This window comes from Syngnathus floridae, chromosome 10 (genome assembly GCF_059516105.1).
Source record: "Syngnathus floridae isolate MCC-2025c chromosome 10, RoL_Sflo_1.0, whole genome shotgun sequence".
Taxonomy (NCBI): Eukaryota; Metazoa; Chordata; class Actinopteri; order Syngnathiformes; family Syngnathidae; genus Syngnathus; species Syngnathus floridae.
The window spans coordinates 3126466-3147189 of NC_142422.1; the positions used below are offsets into that span (position 1 = coordinate 3126466).

General features: G+C 41.8%; 5 protein-coding genes and 2 long non-coding RNA genes across 15 annotated transcripts in view; 4 read left to right on the plus strand and 3 right to left on the minus strand.

Moving 5' to 3' along the window:
* Nucleotides 1-157: 157 nt before the first annotated feature.
* LOC148391838 (uncharacterized) lies at nt 158-2445 on the plus strand. The gene is made up of 4 exons (XM_088386033.1): nt 158-805; nt 1276-1330; nt 1465-1579; nt 2091-2445. The coding sequence occupies exons 1-4, from the start codon at nt 512-514 to the stop codon at nt 2284-2286; spliced, it is 660 nt and encodes a 219-aa protein (XP_088242159.1). The 5' UTR covers nt 158-511; the 3' UTR covers nt 2287-2445.
* A 1597-nt stretch (nt 2446-4042) lies between these two features.
* On the plus strand, nt 4043-4891 carry LOC148391839 (uncharacterized). Its single transcript, XR_015860941.1, has 2 exons — nt 4043-4098; nt 4261-4891. It is a non-coding gene; the product is annotated as an uncharacterized LOC148391839 (long non-coding RNA).
* A 410-nt stretch (nt 4892-5301) lies between these two features.
* On the plus strand, nt 5302-7199 carry msmp2 (microseminoprotein, prostate associated 2). Of its 2 annotated transcripts, XM_088386988.1 has the most exons (4): nt 5307-6112; nt 6176-6280; nt 6480-6588; nt 6647-7194. In XM_088386988.1, exons 2-4 carry the CDS (start codon nt 6178-6180, stop codon nt 6819-6821), a joined length of 387 nt encoding a protein of 128 aa, XP_088243114.1. In that variant the 5' UTR covers nt 5307-6112; nt 6176-6177; the 3' UTR covers nt 6822-7194. The 2 variants fall into 2 exon arrangements, with proteins under 2 accessions (XP_088243113.1, XP_088243114.1); XM_088386987.1 differs by having other exon boundaries at nt 5302-6280; nt 6647-7199.
* LOC148391841 (uncharacterized) lies at nt 5513-11287 on the minus strand. 2 transcript variants are annotated; one of them, XR_015860835.1, is made up of 4 exons: nt 9387-11284; nt 9024-9107; nt 8511-8859; nt 5513-8415 (listed from the first exon to the last, which is right to left on the minus strand). It is a non-coding gene; the product is annotated as an uncharacterized LOC148391841 (long non-coding RNA). The 2 variants fall into 2 exon arrangements; XR_015860834.1 differs by having other exon boundaries at nt 8511-9107; nt 9387-11287.
* Nucleotides 7330-13076, plus strand: nbn (nibrin). Its single transcript, XM_088386984.1, has 17 exons — nt 7330-7517; nt 7799-7920; nt 7983-8110; nt 8276-8435; nt 8516-8619; nt 8697-8814; nt 9404-9594; nt 9681-9781; nt 9866-9992; nt 10058-10269; nt 10512-10692; nt 10767-11313; nt 11393-11485; nt 11793-11936; nt 12027-12140; nt 12203-12252; nt 12843-13076. Exons 1-17 carry the CDS (start codon nt 7484-7486, stop codon nt 12874-12876), a joined length of 2460 nt encoding a protein of 819 aa, XP_088243110.1. The 5' UTR covers nt 7330-7483; the 3' UTR covers nt 12877-13076.
* Nucleotides 13077-13466: 390 nt separating this feature from the next.
* Nucleotides 13467-17698, minus strand: osgin2 (oxidative stress induced growth inhibitor family member 2). Of its 2 annotated transcripts, XM_088386985.1 has the most exons (6): nt 17270-17696; nt 16169-16255; nt 15956-16092; nt 15697-15888; nt 15542-15633; nt 13467-15482 (listed from the first exon to the last, which is right to left on the minus strand). In XM_088386985.1, exons 2-6 carry the CDS (start codon nt 16233-16235, stop codon nt 14306-14308), a joined length of 1665 nt encoding a protein of 554 aa, XP_088243111.1. In that variant the 5' UTR covers nt 16236-16255; nt 17270-17696; the 3' UTR covers nt 13467-14305. The 2 variants fall into 2 exon arrangements, with proteins under 2 accessions (XP_088243111.1, XP_088243112.1); XM_088386986.1 differs by having other exon boundaries at nt 16169-17698.
* A 2077-nt stretch (nt 17699-19775) lies between these two features.
* adam22 (ADAM metallopeptidase domain 22) overlaps nt 19776-20724 on the minus strand; it is a 34136-nt gene continuing 33187 nt past the window's right edge. For 4 of the 6 annotated variants that reach the window (XM_088386806.1, XM_088386805.1, XM_088386804.1 and 1 more), the window contains 2 exons: nt 20296-20412; nt 19776-20170 (listed from right to left, as the gene is read on the minus strand). The gene's annotated coding sequence lies outside the window, so the exon portion shown is untranslated. Of the gene's footprint in view, nt 20230-20295; nt 20413-20724 lie in introns of all 6 variants that reach the window. The other 2 variants (XM_088386803.1, XM_088386802.1) reach the window with 2 other exon arrangements.

Consider the following 20724-nt stretch of genomic DNA (forward strand, 5'->3'; position numbering starts at 1 on the left):
CATGAGTGAATCATTTTTTCACATCCGGTAAAACAACTACTGACACTTTTGACACACTAATGGCACTCCTTAAATTGGTAGTGACATACTGACATTGGTAGCGATACTGGAAAAAAAAAGAAAAAAAAAAAGAAGTCAGCACTGATTTTTGGGACTTATGCACTTCATGTCAGTTTTGATTTTTTGAATTCATATATATATATATATATATAACCTGTACAGCCAGGTAAAGGGCGTGTTTTACGGCACACCTGGGCGTGTTTACGGCAGACCTCATCAGCTCGCTGATGAAATTCACTATCAAGTGCTCCGTCGTCGCGTTTTATTTAAGTTTAAGTCAGGAGATTTTTTGCAAAATTTGATCAACCAGAAGGAAACCCCAGACTTATCCTGAGGGGAAGCGCTCATGGAAGTTAACTAAGCGGTGTTATGCCGTCAATTCAAAACGGTTTTTTTTTTTGGTTTTTTTATACCACACTTGACGAAAAGCCCCCGAGGCTGAATATACGGGATGAAGTTTCAACTGTTGCTGCCTCTGACCATTGCGTTGACCGTAGTCCTGGTGGTTGTCATTAAAAGCCGCAAACAAGAACACGACAAAGCGGACAAACAAAACAAATTCGAGAGCATGAAACTCCGGGTGACCAACGACGTGGTGGCAGAGTGTCAAACGCAAAAGATCAACATGGAGAACCGCATCGACAGCGCTCGAAAGGAGGAGAAAGATTTACAGACCGACGCGGAGTCGTGTGAACAGAAAGTGGTGAAAAAGAACAAAGAGGTGGAAGCGTGCCAAGGAGCTGTGGTAAGCAACAATTATGTACTATTATAATTATTATAGTCGACATGATAATTGGTCTACTTCAAACAAGCCCCATTGCCCTCGGGTGTAGGAAAGTGTTCACCAAGCTTTATTGAGCAAAACCACATCCGGTATTTAAATAAATATCCGCGTGTAAAAACGATATTAAATTGGAGCTTGAGTAAAAAAAAAAAAAAAAAAAAACATTTTCAGCTGGACCTCAAAAAACATCTCAACATAATGCACAGATTTGAGAAATTGTGTGCTAAGCTGTACTTAACTTAGAGCAAACCTGCCTAGCTGTACAAATTTGGTCATGGAATAGAAGTTTGGCATGTTGACAATTTTTCTTCTTGATCTTCCCAATGATAATGCATGTGTGAAATTTTGTGGCGCGTGCATGGGTGTGTTGCACTGCAACAGTTTTACATTGTGTGAATTATGTTGCTAACTTCCTCTTTCTGTTGCTGCAGGTATCACTGAAAAATGGGGTGGCTGATCTGGAAAAAGAACTCCAAAATCTGCGTGGTAAATATTGTCGTGACAGATTGTCCAATATGAACACCTTCAAGCACAAGCAGAACTTGAAGCTGATACAATGTCTGATGTCAGGCATTCAGCAACACTTATTGTTGGCTTAAAATTCCTTCTGTGACGTGCAGGTGAGACGAGTAAAGAGAAAGCCTCGTGGCTTGCCAAACTGGAATCGCTGAAAAAGGAACTACAGATACCGAGTGCAGTCTGCCCCTTTTTAAAGAAAGGAGTCGATTCCGCAAGGTATGCATTGTTGACATGTTGCGATGATTTTGAATGGTATTACTTCTGTCTTTAAAGGGGAAGTAAACCCTAAAATGTTTTTTGTATCAATATGTTCTGTGCAGCCCAACTAGTCAAAACACAATGTGCTGATTAATGTTTCATTTGTGGAATATGAATTAAACAGGGAAAATTCATCATCTCAAGGGGCGGCCATTTTGCCACTTCTCAGGTCACAACCAATCACAGCCCACCAGTTTTCTGAAGCTGAGCCGTGATTGGTCGAGACCATGCTGGCAACTGTGATGTCATTTTCAGTCGACAGCAAGTGGCAAAATGGCCGCCCCCTGAGACGGATAAATAAGGGTGAATTTCACTGCTTAACTCATAATCCACAAACATAATATTAATCAGAATGCCATATTTAGACTAGTGGTGGCACATACAACATATTATTCTAAATATTTTTGGGGCCGTTGACTTCACCTTTAAATTACAGAAGGGTCTGATAACTTTTTTTTCCCTCTTGCAGCAAATTGTGTGATACTCAGACAGAAAAAGTAGAGACACCTAAGGCAGAGGCTGCCAAACCAGAGGCACCTAAGGCAGAAATCCCCAAACCAGACGCACCAAAGGCAGAGATCCCCAAACCAGACCCACCAAAGGCAGAGATCCCCAAACCAGACGCACCAAAGGCAGAAGCTCCTAAAATAGAAGTAAAGGGTTGAAGCAATAGGCCTGACTATGACACAGAAGGAACATCTAACATTAAAACTCCATTATTTTTCTTCAAATGTTGTACCGCTACTGGACTTGCCAGATTGGATATCACTTTCCACTTTCAACATATTATTTATTTTTGTTGAATAAATAAAATGGTCTCTCAACGTCTGCCTCGATTGGATAGAAAAATCTGTGCAGTGTACTGTATACGGCGATTAATGCAAACTTGAGTTGATGATCTGGCTGGTTAAAGTATCTTCACAGCCGCTGTAACTGGTAGCAGGTGTTTGCTTTTTTGCATATAATGAATCCTCTGAGTATTGTGTTGTATCTGTTGTGGTCTCGGAGTACTTGGAAAAAGGAACACTGCATGCATCGAATTCATTGTAAGAAGAAATGACCAGGAACTAAAGATTCACTGTCCAACAATAATACAGTATAGCAATTTTATTCCAAGTGTCCGGAACAACCCATGATGTCCTCCTTTTTTTGAGTGGACGCGTGTTAATGAAAAGACAGAAAAAAAAAGCCAACCAATCAGAAAACGTTTCTTGCATTTAGCCCTACCAGGAAGGATTTAATGTTATTTAAACATTTTATAAAAATGGGGTCAAAAACTGTTTGACAAAAAAAAAGATAAATATAATATAAATATTTTCCAAATATTCATACAAAAGAAGGAGAAAAAAAAGTTTAAAAATATGACAGATCACCAAAGAGTTTTTGAAATGTACAAAACCAGGCAAAGTAATGTTTTTTACTTCACACAGCTTTTTGTTCTTTAACCTTTTGGTCATGTTTGACTTTGCCCTCTGTGCACTCATCACATCTGTTTGGGTGAGTTTATTAAAAAGTTGCCCCAGGCACACAATGAGCCAATCAGAGTTGTCATTCTGCCCCAATAGGCCCACAAGGTCAACACAGTTGCGGATACTGAAACGGTGGCAGTTGTGATAAAGGAGCTCGACCGGGTTAGTTGAATTGATTTGGGAAAACAAAGGCTGCTGATCACAAAAAGTATTTTGTTTTAAAAGTTGTATTTTAATCCATTTGCGTCCATTCAGCTTCAGTCTTACCTTTTAACAGATACGTTCTCTTGCTTCTAATTGTTCATTAAAAAAAATATATGTATATATATATAATAAAAAATATAAAATAATAATAATATAAAAAAATATAATACAAAATTTTAAATTCAATATTTCTCTTAAATGTAATGGTAATATAAAACAATTTAAATAGCTCTTGCAACATTTTAGATAACATTTTAAGTAAAATGTCTGAAAATCAAATTACAATACAAAGGTTATAGTTGAAAAAAACCTGAATTTTTTTCCAAATTGTTTCTTTTTAATCTGATTGTGAAATAAATTTAAACCGTCCCAAACAGAAATGTAACATTTATTTATATTTACTTTTGCATTCCTATTGGCCAATCAATCGCATTGCGGTCACGTTCCCAAAGTTCATCCTATGTGTGTCGTCGCCGTCCCTGTAGGCGACGACTGAAAGTTATTTGATTGTGCATCTGTAGTGTGTAAGAGGGCTTAACGCTCACAGTGGGATGAACATCATGTCTATTGATCAGGCTAATGTGGAGAGGAAAGGCTGCAGGCCCGGATCAATACAAGTCTAATTACAAACAGCATCGAATATGTGCGAATGTCGCTGACATGAGTGACCCCCCCCCCCCCAAACTCACAGCCCGCTGTGTATAAATACTGTCCCACTGAGGTATTCCTCGCATACACTCATATTTAACAGCGATTGCTCATCCAGTGTGACTTTTTTTTTTTAACTTTGTGAGAGAAATCTTGGTAAGTATCACGTGTTGGGCATAGAGAGATTCTGATTTAATCCTTTGCATGCTCACACTCATTTCCAAGTTTTTTTCTTCAGGTTGCATTCACGGCATTGGCCACAAGTGTGTTAGTGTGTCTTCTTTGTTGACATTTTATGTCCTGTGTTATGTTTTTTAGGTCGGAGGAGTATTCAGCAGCGGTTGTGATCAGCTGGACGCTGTGTGATATGTTTGATATTCGGTTGTTCTTGTTCTTTTCCATGTCAACTAAATATCAGACATATTCCTACAGAGTCTGGCACTGGCATCGTGCAAATAAATTGGAAGCAAAAGGCCTTGCTAAAGTTATCGGGCTGCGACAGGTCATCTTTTTGTGTACCTGAAGTTAATTTTTTTATATAATTTTATTGTCCATAAGTTATTTGCTATATCAAGATCATGTATTCTATTTTTATAACCATAATGAATTTTTTTTTTATAAATGTCCACTATGTCATTATGGGGTGGAAACTTCCTTTTTTCAATGATGAAAATTTCGTCTTTTGTCAAGCAGTTGATACTTACAGAATAAATATTTACATTTATGTAATTTTCATCAAATTATGTGTGTTGGTGGATGTTGTTAAGCTTAAGATGTCCACTCTGTCATAGTTAAATAGGACTTTGAAATACAATTGCTAAACTGTATTTTGTGTTTGTCAAAAAAAAAATTGTGATGGACACGGGAGAAAAAGAACTTCAATTTAAACGACTTCATATTGAGGTCATAATGAAAATCATCCACATGATGAATAAAGGTCCAGTATCGAGATGATTGTCTTCATTAAAAAAAACCTCCCCGTCCTCCAAGTGAGTTATAGAATCCAGCTGCTATTTTTAATACTTTAATGAATGTAATTTACATGGAAGGGATTTTTATTTACCATATGATGATGTAACCGTCCATTTTTTAAAAACGGAATAATAATTCATTCTTATGGGGCCATTGGCTGGAAAATCAGGAAGGCCATGCGTGACAAATGGAGGCCCAGCATGTAAATGTAACGTGCAAATAAGGTTTGGCAAGACAATCAGATAAGAAGTATAAGGTGAGCGTGCATTTTTTATTATCATCAAAATCTCCCAAAGCTCGAAAGACAGGTCGAGTGGCATATGGGCGACTGCTAAAAAAAACATTGTTAATCATGTGAATTTTGTTACTACAACAACAAGCCTTTCAGCCTTTTTGACTGGCAGCCTGTTGGGCCTGTTAGAACAAAAAAAAGGGATGGTAAAGGTGTGGAGACTTCTATTGAATTTAAAAAAAAACCAATAGCAACCAGTGTGTTGAAAAGTATTTATTTACACTACTAAACTATTATTGCAACTTCAAAGTAGTTCATTCCATTGGGCATTCCAATTTCAAAATGAGCTATTTTAAATGCCACTTATAAAGCAAAGTTAACCCAGTCATAAAACATCTTCATCAGTCTGGCATCATTTAAATAATGCTTCATTACGTACGGTATCTGATGTGAAATTGAATTAGACAAATTGAATTAGATTCACATCGATGATTTACATGGTGAGTCATCTGTGACGATTAACAGGCAATTTGAGGAGCACACATGCCTGAACTTCCTTTTAATGGAATTTATTATTGTCCAATGAACAGGAGGCAACTCTAAATTTCAATTTTGGTTATGCCAATCACAGGGCAGCAATTATCAATACACTGGGAGATTTTTTTTTTTTTTTTTACAATACATACACAAGAACACAAGCAGAACATGCTGACTCCAAATCTTATATAAAAAAGTGCACAATGCTTAGGGGGCAATTCTTGTCAAGCAGCATCGTTATGATAACATCAGTGTGTGTGTGTTGTTATGAACATTAATGAGCAGGTTGTGGGGGAGGACAAATCGTAACCAGAAATGAGAATTGAGTGTAGAGGTAGTATAAATATGTGAGACCACCGTCCTTCCGGGGGCATTGACGAGGAGACGCAGCAAGACGACAATTGTTTTATTTAGCGGCTTTAAGTGGAGGTAAAATGAATCAAAATGTGTTTTTATTTTTGTGGAGGTGTCTTTTAAATTGTGCTTTTGCAGTGATGGCAACAGTACGCACATTCTTGGCGTGTGTGGTCCTCCTCGGTGTCAGCGTGCCCTCGTGTTCGCTTCATACCAGCGGGGAGTGCTTCTTCAACACCAAAGGTCAGTTACAGGAGGATTTTGGCATACCAGAACGTTTCAGAGCGTTGCCTGGTTGCCATTGCTTTTAATTTCACATGCTCGTTTTAATCCTTATCAAATGTACATGACCACCTAGTGTAATGTCATTTGGATCATTATGAGGATACTCTTTAACCAAATTGATAGTTTTGATAGGAATTTAATGAAAACTATGTTCCAGGGAGCTGTGAGTACTTAGGTCAGGTGTATGGGACAGGAGAACGTTGGATCACCGCTGAATGTTACCAGTGTGTCTGCATGGAGCCTTTTGGAGTCGGATGCTGTGATTAGTAAGTATATTTTTTCCTCCCTTGATTCTATGCATTAATTTAACTTTTCTAACAACAGCGGCTCCAAGCCTGTGGACTATCCTGAGTGGTGTGACATCATCCGCAAACCTGACTCTTGCACCAGTGTGGTGGTGATGAGAGCCAATCACAAGCTGCCCTGCTTGTGGGGACGAGGTCGCCTCCAACCTGTTGCAGGCCTCCCCTGGAAGTCTGATAATGATCCCATGTTTTGAGTTCAATAACTCACGGAAAAAAGACTATCAATATTTATATACACTAGTATTACAACTATTATTGTATTATTATTTTTTGTTTAATAGCATTGATAGTCAGTTGCTGTTATCACCAAAATAGGTGTGAAAGTCTTCATTTGTCTTCATGACTGTATTTTACTACCCCCCCACAAACATTTCAATTTGTTACATTATTTCCATCTATTAATTGAATTTTGCTAAACGTTAAAAAAAAGGTTTTTTTTGGAGTGTTTTGAGTGTGCTCATTGAACGAATTAAACATTCTATATCAAGGCATTATTGTATTACATGAGATATTCCATTCCAACTACGTACTACGTGTTTAAATGTGATGAAATGCTGTCGATGAAGCTGTCATCAGATTAAATTCAAAATTCAATATTGTATAATTTTGTGGTCATGTACTTGTAGTGTGCCATTTTTGCCGACAACAGCGCTAACGAGCTAAACAGTTCAGAAACGCCAGCAAAAGGATTCATCGCTGTAGAAGAAGAAAGAGTCGCGTGCTTTTGACGTCACGGAGTCCCACGCGCGCAATGCAATCAATACACATCGTTTGTGCCTGATAAGAGGCTTTTTAAAAAATGTTTGTTTAGTGTCATTTGATTTTATCGAACGAAGTAAACGCTTATACCACCAAAATGTGGCTATTGTGTCCCGTGGAGCAGGCAGGAGGTAATAATTTCTCTTAATGCTGACATGTTTACGGAACAAACTTTAGTGAATGCGCTTAGCTTGAAATTTCCAGTACGTACACGTCTATCGGTCATTAAACTTACTATCGACATGACGCCAAAGTATTCGTTTTAATTCTTTACCCCGAGAACTAATTTTAAACTTGTTTTATAACCGTTTGAGAGTCATTTTGTTATCGTCGGCCATTTCTGAAGCACGGTGAAGTTGTAGAATTTGAAAATATTGTCTAAAGTCTTTCACTGCCATTTTTTGGCTAACAGGTGAGACCCATTATCTTCTCCCCGCTAATGAATATGTGGTGGGCCGGAAGAACTGTGACATTGTGCTGCCGAGTGACCAGTCGATCAGCAGAGCTCATGCTCACTTCATTGTTACCCATCAGGTGAGAAAGACAATGACGTGAAAAAGTTCATAGTTGTGATTTGTCATGTATTTCTGGCCAAGACACTGACCATGAAGGACACCTCCAAGTACGGCACCTCCGTCAACGGCCAACCCCTGGTACCGAACACTCCAGTCGAGCTGAAGTCAGGAGACAGCATTAAATTTGGGGTTTTTCAGTCCAAATTCAGGTACTGAAACATGTTATTAGGGATTGTCTTTATATTTTAAAATTTGAAACAATTCTCCACTTCATATCTGTAAAATAAAAATTTGAAATTTGATTAGCAGAGGATCTGATTTTATATTAATGTGTTAATTGCTCAGCGCTCCATTTGACATTTTCTTTTGCCCAGTGTGGATCATCAGATGCCAGTGGTGTGTTCTTCTTGTTTGGACAATGATGGCAAAGCTGCACTCTCTGAGATTCTGCAGCTGTTTGGAGGAAAGCTAGTCAATTCATGGACACAGGACTGCACCCACTTGGTTATGCCTTCTGTTAAAATAACCATCAAGGTAAGGAAAATATTTAACCTTATATGTGATGTTTGTCAATAACAACGTGGATTTTGTTTTGTATACATTACCCACATTAGACAATTTCTGCTCTGCTGAGCGGCCGTCCAATCGTGAAGCCAGAGTTCTTCTCAGAGCTGAGCCAAGCAGCTCAACAGAAGCTTCCTCCTCCAAAGGCGGAAAGGTAAAGTGCCTCCACAGTTTCGTGTCCTTTATCACAAACATGATCTCTCATATGTGCACTTCGGTGTTGTCTTCAAGATTCATCCCTGACATCGATGAGCCAAGCTTGAAAAATCAGGTGGTGAACCTGAAGCCGGATCTCAGGCGCAAGCGGCTTTTTGCGGGAACAAACTTCATATTCCTTACCAGCAAGCAGGTTTGTTTGCAGCGATCATGTTTTCCCTACATTTGACAACGCTGGCTAATCACCAAAGAAGAAAACAGTAGTTACATTTTGGTGAGATGGAACAGAAGAGTAGAAGCAGAGATCATTTACTCGCCAAACAAGTGGATATTTGATGACAACTATTTATAGACTAAATTGCTTGTTCCCCTGCTACATAATCTTATGAGCTTGATGTTTACCTGCTAAATGTCAGCTGCTAGGCAGCATCGGTCCTCAGATCCTCTGGAGAATTTCTCTGGAAACTTACTCGATCGTGCAGTGTTCTTAAAGGAGAAAACTCATTTGGCTTTTCTTGGTTGGATATTTGAAATTAGATGTCTCAACGTTGTGTCATACATTTGCTTTTTTTTATTTGCTTAAGAGTGATAAAAATTATTCTACTTTTGTTGTAAGTTTCGTAGCTGGAGTTCAAGGGACGAGTTTATTTTTTGGGAAAGAAATATTTACCAGAGGGGTCGGAAAAGTCACTCATTGGCAACCATGTTGTTGATGTAAGGAGTGCATGCTTGTGGGAGTGAAAACAAATTAATGGTGTGACTCACATCTTTGTTGTTTGCAGTTCAAGCGTCTGAGCGCCCCGGTGACACTGGGAGGCGGCACCAGCCAACTCCTGGAGGAGGGCTCGTTGCCCCACGACATCCTGGCGTCCCCACAGAACTGCGTGGTGGACTTTACTGCTGGCAACTCCCAACCGCCACTTACAGCTTCGACCACTGGGTGGCACAATTCCGTGAAGAACATCATCCAAAGGTTTTGAAGTCGCCCATGAGAGAAGAGCTAATCTTGACTTCCCTCTGTGAAAATTCATGAGCCTTCTATCGCTTCCCGTGAGACAGAAAAGGCCGTCGAGCCATCGCAGAATCTGAAATCGGATTGGCCGCCATCTACACTTCATGTGACACGTACTGCAACCCTTCCCGTTTCACAACAAACACAGGTGAGAGAACGTAATAGTTGCATTTTGGGAGAATTAAATCCACAATATCGACATGTCTTACTGGCTCTTTTTTTTTTGATTCAGCGATGAAGCCGACGTCAAGAATCCCGAGCGCATCTCTCTCCCAAAACGTAGCAGTGGACGAGACGGTTTTACTTGCAGCGTCGCAGAACATCACGGCATACGCCGTCAACACAGAAACATCGCAAATGTACAAATCATCTACTCAAACTGTCCATACTTTGCTCTCTGATTGATTCCACTTCCATTTATCAGTCCACAGCGCTGCGAGGTTAGCGGGATTACCACGGTGGGAGAGACGCCGGAGAAAAAGCTGACTCACAAGACCGCTCATCTTAATGGCCCTGAAGCCGCAACCCGGAAGATGAGCACTCAATGGATTGGGATCGATTCGCCTAGCTCGTCAGCGTTCCGCACTACGGAGAATAAATATTCACAGGGGAAGAAACCCGCATCACAAGTGACAGGTAACTTCGTGCTCACGTGGTCCAACGCCAAATTGTTCCGGAGTAAAGGATGTTTTTTTTTTTTGTGAACCAATGTTACTTGTATATTCAAGTTGTGGGTCCAGCTGTGATGAACACACATTGAATAATAAAGAGGAATTACATCATAAAGGGCAATAAATTACTAAAAGACATATGGGGATTGCAAAATGTAACAGTGTAACCTAAAAAATAACAAATGTTAAATATTCTCGCAATTTCAGGCCAGGATATTAAGAACGCGACGTTCCAGCTCCCGTTGATGAAGTCCACTGGTGGTATGAAGACATTTGAACCTCAAAAATTCCCTCGAAAATCTCCCCAGAAACAACACGTCTCTCCGGAAGTTTCTCCAAAGAAACAGGCAACAATGACCAACTTTTTCAAACCTCTCAACAAGAAGAGGTAACCTTCAAGGCCTTATTTTATGGTGCCAATTAAGAAGACGTTTTTCTTACTCGTTTGTCATTTTCTTCAAGGCCTTTAGATGAGGAATTCTCCGCCAGCATGTCAGAGCCAAAGCGTTCTGTAAAAGAATCTGACATCAGTCAGGCCGGAGACATGGCATCCGAAGATGTCCCCTCACGCTCAGACAAAGCCCCCGCGGCACCAATGGACTCCGAAAATAATCTGTTTGACACCTCTGCGGCTGTTTCGTCCCATACAAGCCGAAAGAGGAAGGAGATGGAAGAAGAAATGGATCTAGACGAACTGGAGTCTATCATGTCTCAGGGAATGGATTGCACGGACGAGCCATTTTCTGTCAGCCAATCCCCAATAGTTCAAAACCAAAATTCCGGATGGACGTCAAAGAACGTCGAGGCCTTGAGTAAGAAGCAACGAGTAGACCGTGAAGACGTTGACACCGGTAGCCGGAGATCACCAGCGGAACCGGTAGACGAGCCGCTCCCACGTCAGCGCCGCCAAACTGAACGGGAAACTGTTCCCATGACGACGGAGAAGCTTGAGATGATGAGTAGCAGAGTTTCATCTGACTCCGCACGTCACAGAGCATCCGCCACAGAGGTGACACTCATTTTCTTTCAGTCGAATATCCACTTCCACTTACTATTCATCGAATGTTGCTCCTGTCTATTCTCTTAAGTTTGACCAACTCAAAGGAGATGTTGTCCAGCCCAAAGAACAGCCTGACGTTCATCTCACGACACCTGTCGACAGTAAACCGGAGACCACCCAAGTAAGTTTTGCAGAAGTATTTGGACAGTGACTAAGATGGCATATTTGAAAGAAAATTTGTTTCTGCTAGGAAAAATTTTTGATAGCGTGACAGTGCCTCAAATTCCAGTGTTTAAATGCCCTCAAAGATCGATCAAATTCCGAGATAAGGCTGTCAGCTCCTGCGTGTGTCATAATAGAACGATGTTATTCGTCAGCCATTTCCTGTCTTATTTCCTGTTTATCCAAAGATTCCGATCAGCCAAATCCACCATGGAGATTAGAAGCTCTTGCGTTGGAAACGAAGGTGTTTGTGTTTTTTGTCGCAGATAGCCCAAGTGGACGAAGACCTCCCTAAACAGCTGACCTTAGTCGAGTTTAGATCCCTCACTGTCAATGTGCTCCCCCCAAAAAAAACACAGCAGCAGGTGCACACCAACGGCTTTGTGAAGAACTTCAAACGTTTCCGCAAGGTCAGCAAGCACTTACAATTCCAAATTTTTAACAGTCAAGCACTATTTTATTTTATAATATTCTTTTACTCTGATGTGCACACGGGACAGATGCGAGTGCCCGGCCCGGATGACTCGCCGCAAATCATCGGTGGGCCCGACCTGCTGGTTCACAACCGCGGCCAGAACTCCGAACTGGACGAATGGCTGAAAAACGCGGAGGAGGTTCGATTCCTTTGCTCTGGCTTCGTCATTCCACGAGCAATCCTGATGTACGTTTGTTTCAGGATGAGCAGCAGAGCCGGCTGAAGGACTCTGAAGGAGATGATCTCTTTAGGTAAGCAAACGGATGGATTTTCATTTTAAAGCGGACAGCGCGGTGGACTAGCGGTTAACTCGTCAGCCTCACGATTCTGAGATGTTCCATTTCTGTTCTCAATTCCCTTTTTTCCCGTCGTACCTGTCGGTGTTATCGAATGAACAGCCCTCTCTTCAGTCTCGCTTCTAATTATGGATGTATCCTAATTAACATAATTAAGGCGAATTATGGGTTCTTCCGTCACAGCGGTCTCCAAGGTAACAGCTGCTGTGTTTTCTTTGACGAAGCAGAAAAAGATTGATTTCGTGTGAGTGTGTGTTGAGGCTGAGCTATTTGATCACTGAGTCATAGCCAGGCAGTCATGCATAGCCGGGGGAACAAACTCTGCCACTAAAAAAACAGCCCCCGTGCGTTTGGGTAGCTCCAACCCAGCAAATGTCCAGACGCCATTTATAGGACGCCTGTTTGCTCGAAGCTGTTCAAACACTCCGCCGCTCGTTTTTTTGTTTGTTCAAAATGCTTCCCCAGCACGCTGAAGGATGAGCCGTGAGGAATGTTAAAAGTCCATCCAGGGGGAGCGATGACATCATCTGTTTGTGTGTGTTTAGGTACAACCCCATCAAATTAACCAAGAGAAGATGAAGAAGCAGGGTCAGATCGTTTGGAAGGATAAGTCGCATCTTAGTTCGCATGTTCGTTAGCCACTAAAGTTGCCGTTCCTAACACTAATCCGCTAATGGCGCCGCCGGTGGCAAGTATTGTTCAAGAAATATTCTAATTACATTCTGGGTTTTAAAATTTTTTTTTATTTGTCAATAATAAAAAATATGGCATACAAAACATTTCAAAGGCTGCAGTTGAAGAAAGTTGAAAAACTTGAAATGACAAGAGCAGCTTTTAGTTTTGGTGCAGTTAAAAGCAAAAAATCAGCTTAATGGTGACACCAATTTGGGAAAAAAAAAAAGTTCAAAACGTTCGTTATACTTTCGTTCTCCTACCAACCGAACTCTTAGGCACTTACATACCTGAAGCTGTTCAGGCAAGTAACCATCCTGCCAAAATACACACAAAGTCTAAGAGAGGGAAAAAAAACCCAAAACATGTCCAGTCAGCAGTCACAATATTAGGAACACTTTCACAATCTAAGGCTGAGGTTTGTCTACTACGCTTCTATTTGATTTGATTAGTTGGACTTCATTTTGTGGCCACAAAAAGAAATTCAGAAGTATGTAAAAAAAAAAACCACTGGATTACCAAAAATGAAATATATAACGATTGTAGCTTTTTAATGTATAACCCCAAACATGGCTCACATATTAAAAAGAATCTAAAGTGAGGCGTCATAATAAATAAACCATTAGCTGCGTGTGCATGCAAATCTGTAAGCTTATCTCGACAGTGAGGTGGAAATTCAAAATAGAGCACAGTCACTGTTCGCCTGTTTTGCACAAGTAGCCGAAGAGTAGCACATGAGAACAACTGAGTCGTACTGTGAAAAGTGCCCTGAGATTATATATGCCGTTTTGTTTGTTCAATTTCATTCATTTCAAACTGCAGTATTTTATTTTTAGATAACTACTATTAATGCCGAGTCATTAAAATGTTAGATAAAGAAACATAACACAGTGTAAGTACATTCAGTGTAAAATGATTTGCATAAAAAGCACTTGCACGGCGACTAAAGATAAAGTTCCGATAAGAATTCAAATGATCCAAGTCAACTAATCTAAAAAAAAAATTTGGCTCAGTTACCAGGAACATTGCGATGTTAGCGTCTCTTGTTAATTTCTGAGAAGAAATCGGGACCACAACCTTTTTGCCTCCTCTACTTCTTGAGATCCTTTCCTCCCGATAGCTTAACATGGCAGAAAATATGGATGGATTGAAAAACATGACCAAAAAAAAAACTGTTGAGGTTCCAAAAAGAATGGACATATTGAAAAAATCTTGGCACATGGTAGCTTAGATTCCTGGAAATTCAAACTGTCCCATTTAGAAATTAACCGATGTACAGATGTTTTGGTTCTAAAAATGTCCTGGATGAAGAAACGGCGCTGTCATGATTCTCTTTTTACACCAAACATCTGCTTTCCTTGATGTTATTCCCTCCATTACCGATGAGCTTCCCTTTTTTCTTCAGTCTTTTAAGAAGGCAGGCGGCGATGCCTAAAGCGCCACCTTTTAAGAATCGAACAAAGTTGTCTCCCACCAGCGGGCCCATGGCAAACAACCCGGGTTCCTTGGTACACTCAAAAGTATACGGGTGGATGTCGATGGGGTTCTGCTTGCACGAGATGGGTTTGGTCGGATCTTGACCCAGATACTGGCCTTGGTCTTTCAAGAAAAACAAATTGGGATTGGTTCCAATCAATACCAAGGCCATTGAGATCTTAAAAGCCTTCAGGCCATTGTCCCCCTGAAGCAAGCACTTCATATCCGACTGTAAGGACACCACGCAGTGTCCCGGGAAACTCGTGTAGTCGGGAAAGAGGTCGACGCCGGCGTTACTGGCCAATTGCGGTTTGGAGCACATCTTGGCGCAGACTGAAGAAGCCATACTTGTTGTTTGAGCCCTGCTTGAGGGATCCACGTTTGTGTAGGTCTGTGAGCACATCATGTTGTAGACTTTGTGGTACTCCGGGTACAAGGTCTTTGGCAACTGTTTGAAAATGAGATCAGAGTCATCGACGGTTTTTCGAAAGATATGCAGGACTCCGACGTTGTGGCTACAAGCGCACAGAACCGCGTCGGCGGCACTTAAACCGGCGCCGACTATGAGTATGGGGTCTGAGTTTCTGTCCAGTTTTTGCAAGCTGATAGCCAAGCCCAGGTCAGAGACGCTGTGGAACACAAATGGGAGGTCCTCTCCCTCTACGTTTAATCGAACCGGTGAATCGGATGCGCCGGTGGCCAGGACTACGTTCTCGGCAAACAACGAGAAAGGAACGTGAGTGTTGTTCTGCACTTGTTGATATCCCCTTACTTCCCAAAGAGACCCCACACCTCCATCGCTGACACTTTCTACTCCATTTCCCTCAAAGGTCACATCTCCGCAATCATCCAGTGTTTGGTCTCCGAGACGACTGAGTCCGTTTTCCAGATTCTCCATCTTGTGGCCCCGGCAGAGTCTTTGGACTGATGTGACGTAAGTGTTGTCGACAAAATTCTTTTGGAGGCCTTTTAGCTTCACGTAGTTGCGGTAATAGGATGATATCTCCTCAGGCGTGGCCCTGTCATTAGTCACATCCCTTGAAAGAAGAAATTGCAATGAGCAAAGGTGGCAGAAAACACAGCTAATGATCAGTACCTTCGGTTTCCACCGATCAAGTCCCTGTAGTTGACTCCAGGAAGCTCCATCCAGATCCCAAGACTGATAGTCAGCATGGAGCCTTCCATTGCCTGAGGAGGAACGTAGGTGGCAAATCAAAAGTTTCCAGATGAGAAAATCATGATGGAACCTACATGCCAGGCTCCTCCAGGTGTGGCTTTCCCTAAAACCAAATGTGGTATGTGTTGCTGTTTCTCTCTCCTCCACTGAAGCACAGGAGGATACTCATAGCCAAAGTCGGCATTTGGGTGCAGTAGCGTGTCAAATAGCACTGCCACGGCGTTCCTCGACCGTCCCTCAAGACCTTCGCTCAAATATTCCAGATCCTGGAGACAAAAAGGAGCTGGGTTCGTAATTCGCTTGTATGTTAAATTCTGCTAACTACACTTTTACCTGTTCAGTGATGGCAAGGTGTTTGGTCTCCTGCAGTTTTCTGTAGAGTATCGGGTTTGGGTGGACCGTTGTCGGGTCTAGGTAGGGCTTGTTGCCACTTAACAGGTAAGACAGACTGATACCTGATGGTCCATTGCCTGAAGAAAAAAAGAGATTTGATTGAATGAGTGGCTTAATTACTCAAATGATGACGTGAGGTGAGATTTGGGTTACCTATGATGATGACAGGAACAATTATCGGGGGTTCTTGTGAGTGAGTGGTTTCTTCCAGAAGAGGCATGGCTGGAGCCAGATCTGGCACTAAGAAGGAACACAAAAGTTCTAGACATTTCCGTAACTGTCCGTCTGATATTCTACTAAAACGCAGACCCTTGTTTGTGCTTGGTGATCAGGTTTAAACCGGCTAGCTGTCATTGTCCCTGCACGGCAATAGTGTCGTCGTTGATCGGACCCCCCACCCCTCCCCTTACATGGAAGCACCCTGTCACAAGATAAAATGCCAACCATTTCCCTTCCTGCCAGAGTGCCCACACCCCCTGGCCCAACCTATCAAACAGCGCCCGGGGCCAGGCTTCCATCTCTTAAACCCCAGTGGCGCTTTCCAAACAAAAGCCAGTTCTAATCAGATTTATATAGGCTGGGCCCTGTTATGAAACATTACTATTGTGTGTAGTGGTTAGACGACAGTGCCATTGTGTGCCCATCGGGTGGCAAATCCCGTCTGATCACTCCTCCCCAGTAGGCTTTAATCTCACTGGGTTTGTTTATGCCTTTACCACCTTTTAAAACAGCAGCAGTAGTATAAGAATGTAGTTCTGGCACAATGACAGATCCAACCATCATAGGTCCTTCCACTCAGAGACACTTCTGCCATAACGTGCATCATCGAAAGTGCACATTTTGTGTCTTCTAAAACCACACGTAGGCATTTTTGATGCTATAGTTGCAAATCATAACATTGCAATAATTACCCCCTAATGGACTGCACTCTGCATGGAATAGAATGTGAGCCTCCTCAATATATTCTAAAATAAGAATCTTTTCACACTTAAGTGGAACATGATGTTCTTAGATGATTCACTTGTATAATGTTGAACTCCACTGTTCACTTCTAGAAATTGCAAAAATAAAAGAAATCTATGCGCTATTATTTAAAAATATAATTAATGCTTAATTGGATCACATGCTGACAGTTTTTTTTCTTCATCATCAACCTCCAGCAGTGCGTCAAGTGCCATGCATCATTTCATCATTGAGGTCAAACGCCTAAGCAAGGGACGTTCAAGTCCCATTCAAGGACAGCGCGGTTCTTACCGCTCTTGGGATGGTCTCCTCCTCCACGCTGTTCCGTGATCACGACCGCCTACGGCGTGTGCCTTTATAAATCCAGGGATGCTGGTGGGAGGATCTATAAGCACACGCCACGATCCACGCACTTAATTCCAGCTGATCATTTGAGAACGGACCTGCTCTTCGCTCTGTCTGTGGCAGATTGTGTAAGTATGAGATGATTTAAAAAAAAAAAAAAACGTGTCGTCACATGCGCATCTCCTTCTGCGCCGGCAAGTGTAGGCGCGTTCACGCATCGCTTGCTTGGCATCCGCGTGCACGCGCTCGCTCTGCACACTCCACGTGGAAGCGTGCACAGAAAGCCGGCGCGCCCCCGTCAACACGTCACAGGGCAAAACAACACGTCTGATGTGTGATTTTGGCCAGCATATTTTGGTCATAAAAGCATTAAGAAATTGCTTTAATAAATCTGGTCACCGTAGATATATGTAGCCTGGCATCCCACTGCATGGTGTTTGGCTAAAATATATGACCCCTAATCATATTAGAGACCAGCGTAAATTACTCGTGATGGTCGAGACGAATAATGTTTCATATACTGTACACAATGTTTGCAGTTAACATTGTCTCCATTGTCATTTTCTGATAGCCCGGTTGTGTGTATGATTCCAAATACAGAGGGTTTTGTTCTTTTGAATATCTGAGCATCCAATGAAGTGTAGTTCACTTCTAAATTTGCAAATTTAAGTCGTATTAAGAAACGCTTTTGTCTATACTGTTCTCGCAATTACGAGGTTTATTTGAGGACTTGAATGCAGCAGCACAGCAGGACCGCTACGTGTCATGGTCACGTGTTCAGGGGTGTGGCTACGTTTAAACATGTAACCAAGCAAATGGACCTTAAAGCTTTTAATCGGTGTGCGTTTTCATATTTGTAGTGTGTGTGTGCTTCTTGGAAACACTCCAGTCGCGCATTAGTGTGAAAGTTTTGCATTAAATGCCCGACGTAGCATAGCTTGCGAGCAGGCCAAACGGTCACGTGATTATGTCACGTGGGTCCCTTGGAGGATAGTGTCGTGCATTCCAGATCTTTTAGGTGAACTGAATCTTTAGAATCTAACTAAGCAATACGGGAATAAACATTTATGTTCAAACTTGTCTGGTGTTTTATTCTTTGTTTTTATATTCGTCAATTAAAACAAAATCATACGGCCACTCCATTAGGTACCTAATGGCGGTGTACCTAATGGAGTGTCCAAGTGACGTCACAGAACAACCAGCCAATCAGAAAGTGACCCTCGTTAAACACACCTGCGTGAAAAGTTTTAGCTTCTTTCGGGTTCTGCAGTGGCTAAAAGTTTTCACGCAGGTGCAGTTAATTAGGGAATCATACGGCCACTCCATTAGGTACCTAATGGCGGTGTACCTAATGGAGTGTCCAAGTGACGTCACAGAACAACCAGCCAATCAGAAAGTGACCCTCGTTAAACACACCTGCGTGAAAAGTTTTAGCTTCTTTCGGGTTCTGCAGTGGCTAAAAGTTTTCACGCAGGTGCAGTTAATTAGGGAATCATACGGCCACTCCATTAGGTACCTAAAAAAGCGGTGTACCTAATGGAGTGTCCGTATGATTCCCTCATTAACTGCACCTGCGTGAAAACTTTTAGCCACTGCAGAACCCGAAAGAAGCTAAAACTTTTCACGCAGGTGTGTTTAACGAGGGTCACTTTCTGATTGGCTGGTTGTTCTGTGACGTCACTTGGACACTCCATTAGGTACACCGCCATTAGGTACCTAATGGAGTGGCCGTATGATTCCCTAATTAACTGCACCTGCGTGAAAACTTTTAGCCACTGCAGAACCCGAAAGAAGCTAAAACTTTTCACGCAGGTGTGTTTAACGAGGGTCACTTTCTGATTGGCTGGTTGTTCTGTGACGTCACTTGGACACTCCATTAGGTACACCGCCATTAGGTACCTAATGGAGTGGCCGTATGATTCCCTAATTAACTGCACCTGCGTGAAAACTTTTAGCCACTGCAGGACCCGAAAGAAGCTAAAACTTTTCACGCAGGTGTGTTTAACGAGGGTCACTTTCTGATTGGCTGGTTGTTCTGTGACGTCACTTGGACACTCCATTAGGTACACCGCCATTAGGTACCTAATGGAGTGGCCGTATGATTCCCTAATTAACTGCACCTGCGTGAAAACTTTTAGCCACTGCAGGACCCGAAAGAAGCTAAAACTTTTCACGCAGGTGTGTTTAACGAGGGTCACTTTCTGATTGGCTGGTTGTTCTGTGACGTCACTTGGACACTCCATTAGGTACACCGCCAGTTTCAGGTGTACCTAATCATTTTATGCATGTTTTGTACGTGTCAAGAATGAGTATTTGACTACTTGCTCTTTATTTTGGAGGACACCAACACATATTACACAACGTAAAACGCATATACATACAGATAAAGCAGTTAACCAAATGTCAGATTTTTGTTTTCATGCCCAAAAAAATAAAAAATAAAACATCAGAAAAGTTTTAACAGGTTTTAATGTTTATCAAAATAATTAAAAAAAATAATAGTACACTTCAAACCAGCAATCTAATGTGAAATTGCAGTAGATATAGTTATATAATATAACAATATTTAGGCGAATATATGCATACACATTATTTTAAGTGTTATAAAATCAAGATGACCCAAAGAGAAGCATAATCTCTTTTTATATAACTGCGCAGCCCTTCATGCAATGAAGTTAGCCGTTAGCTTGGAGAAAACGTGCATAAAAGAATTGCTGTTTCAGTGGTCCTTTTTGTTTCCTTGGCAAATCGACATTCTGTCTTCCATAGTTCACGCCAGGAGGGAGACGCAACACGTTCACTGACTGGTCCGTTGCTGCACGGGAAGGAAGGTAGTTCACCCATTGACTGGTCCGCGAAAGAGAAAGTCAGGATTCGTTCCCTCACTGATCCGTTCTCGCGATGAACTGGACGACGATTAGGCGCAAACATATTAATAGCATGCGGCTAAACGCTTTTTAAAGAAGGTTTACCTTTGCAGAATTTGCCTCCGTAAAGTAGACGTCATTTTCTTCTTCGTTTTATCTTACGGCGAGGTGGCACCAGCTTCAATGCACATTACCGACACCTACTGGTTGAAATCATATGAACTGAAAAGAAGAAAAACACTTTAGCAAATGATTCGTTCACTCACTAGCCAACACTATCGGAGTGCTGTGCTTCCAGTGCACGCCGATTAGCCGCTAGCATATTAACAGCATGCGGCTAAACGCTTTTTAAAGATGGTTTACCTTTGCAGAATTTGCCAGAATTTGATGTACATGCTTGTCAATCGGTATCCAAGTAGCTACGACGCGGTCACACGTCGACACGACGCTAATTCACGACACGTTCGTAAACAGGAAGTGCCGTCATCTTCTTCTTCGTTTTGTTTTACGGCGAGGTGGCAACAGCTTCAATGC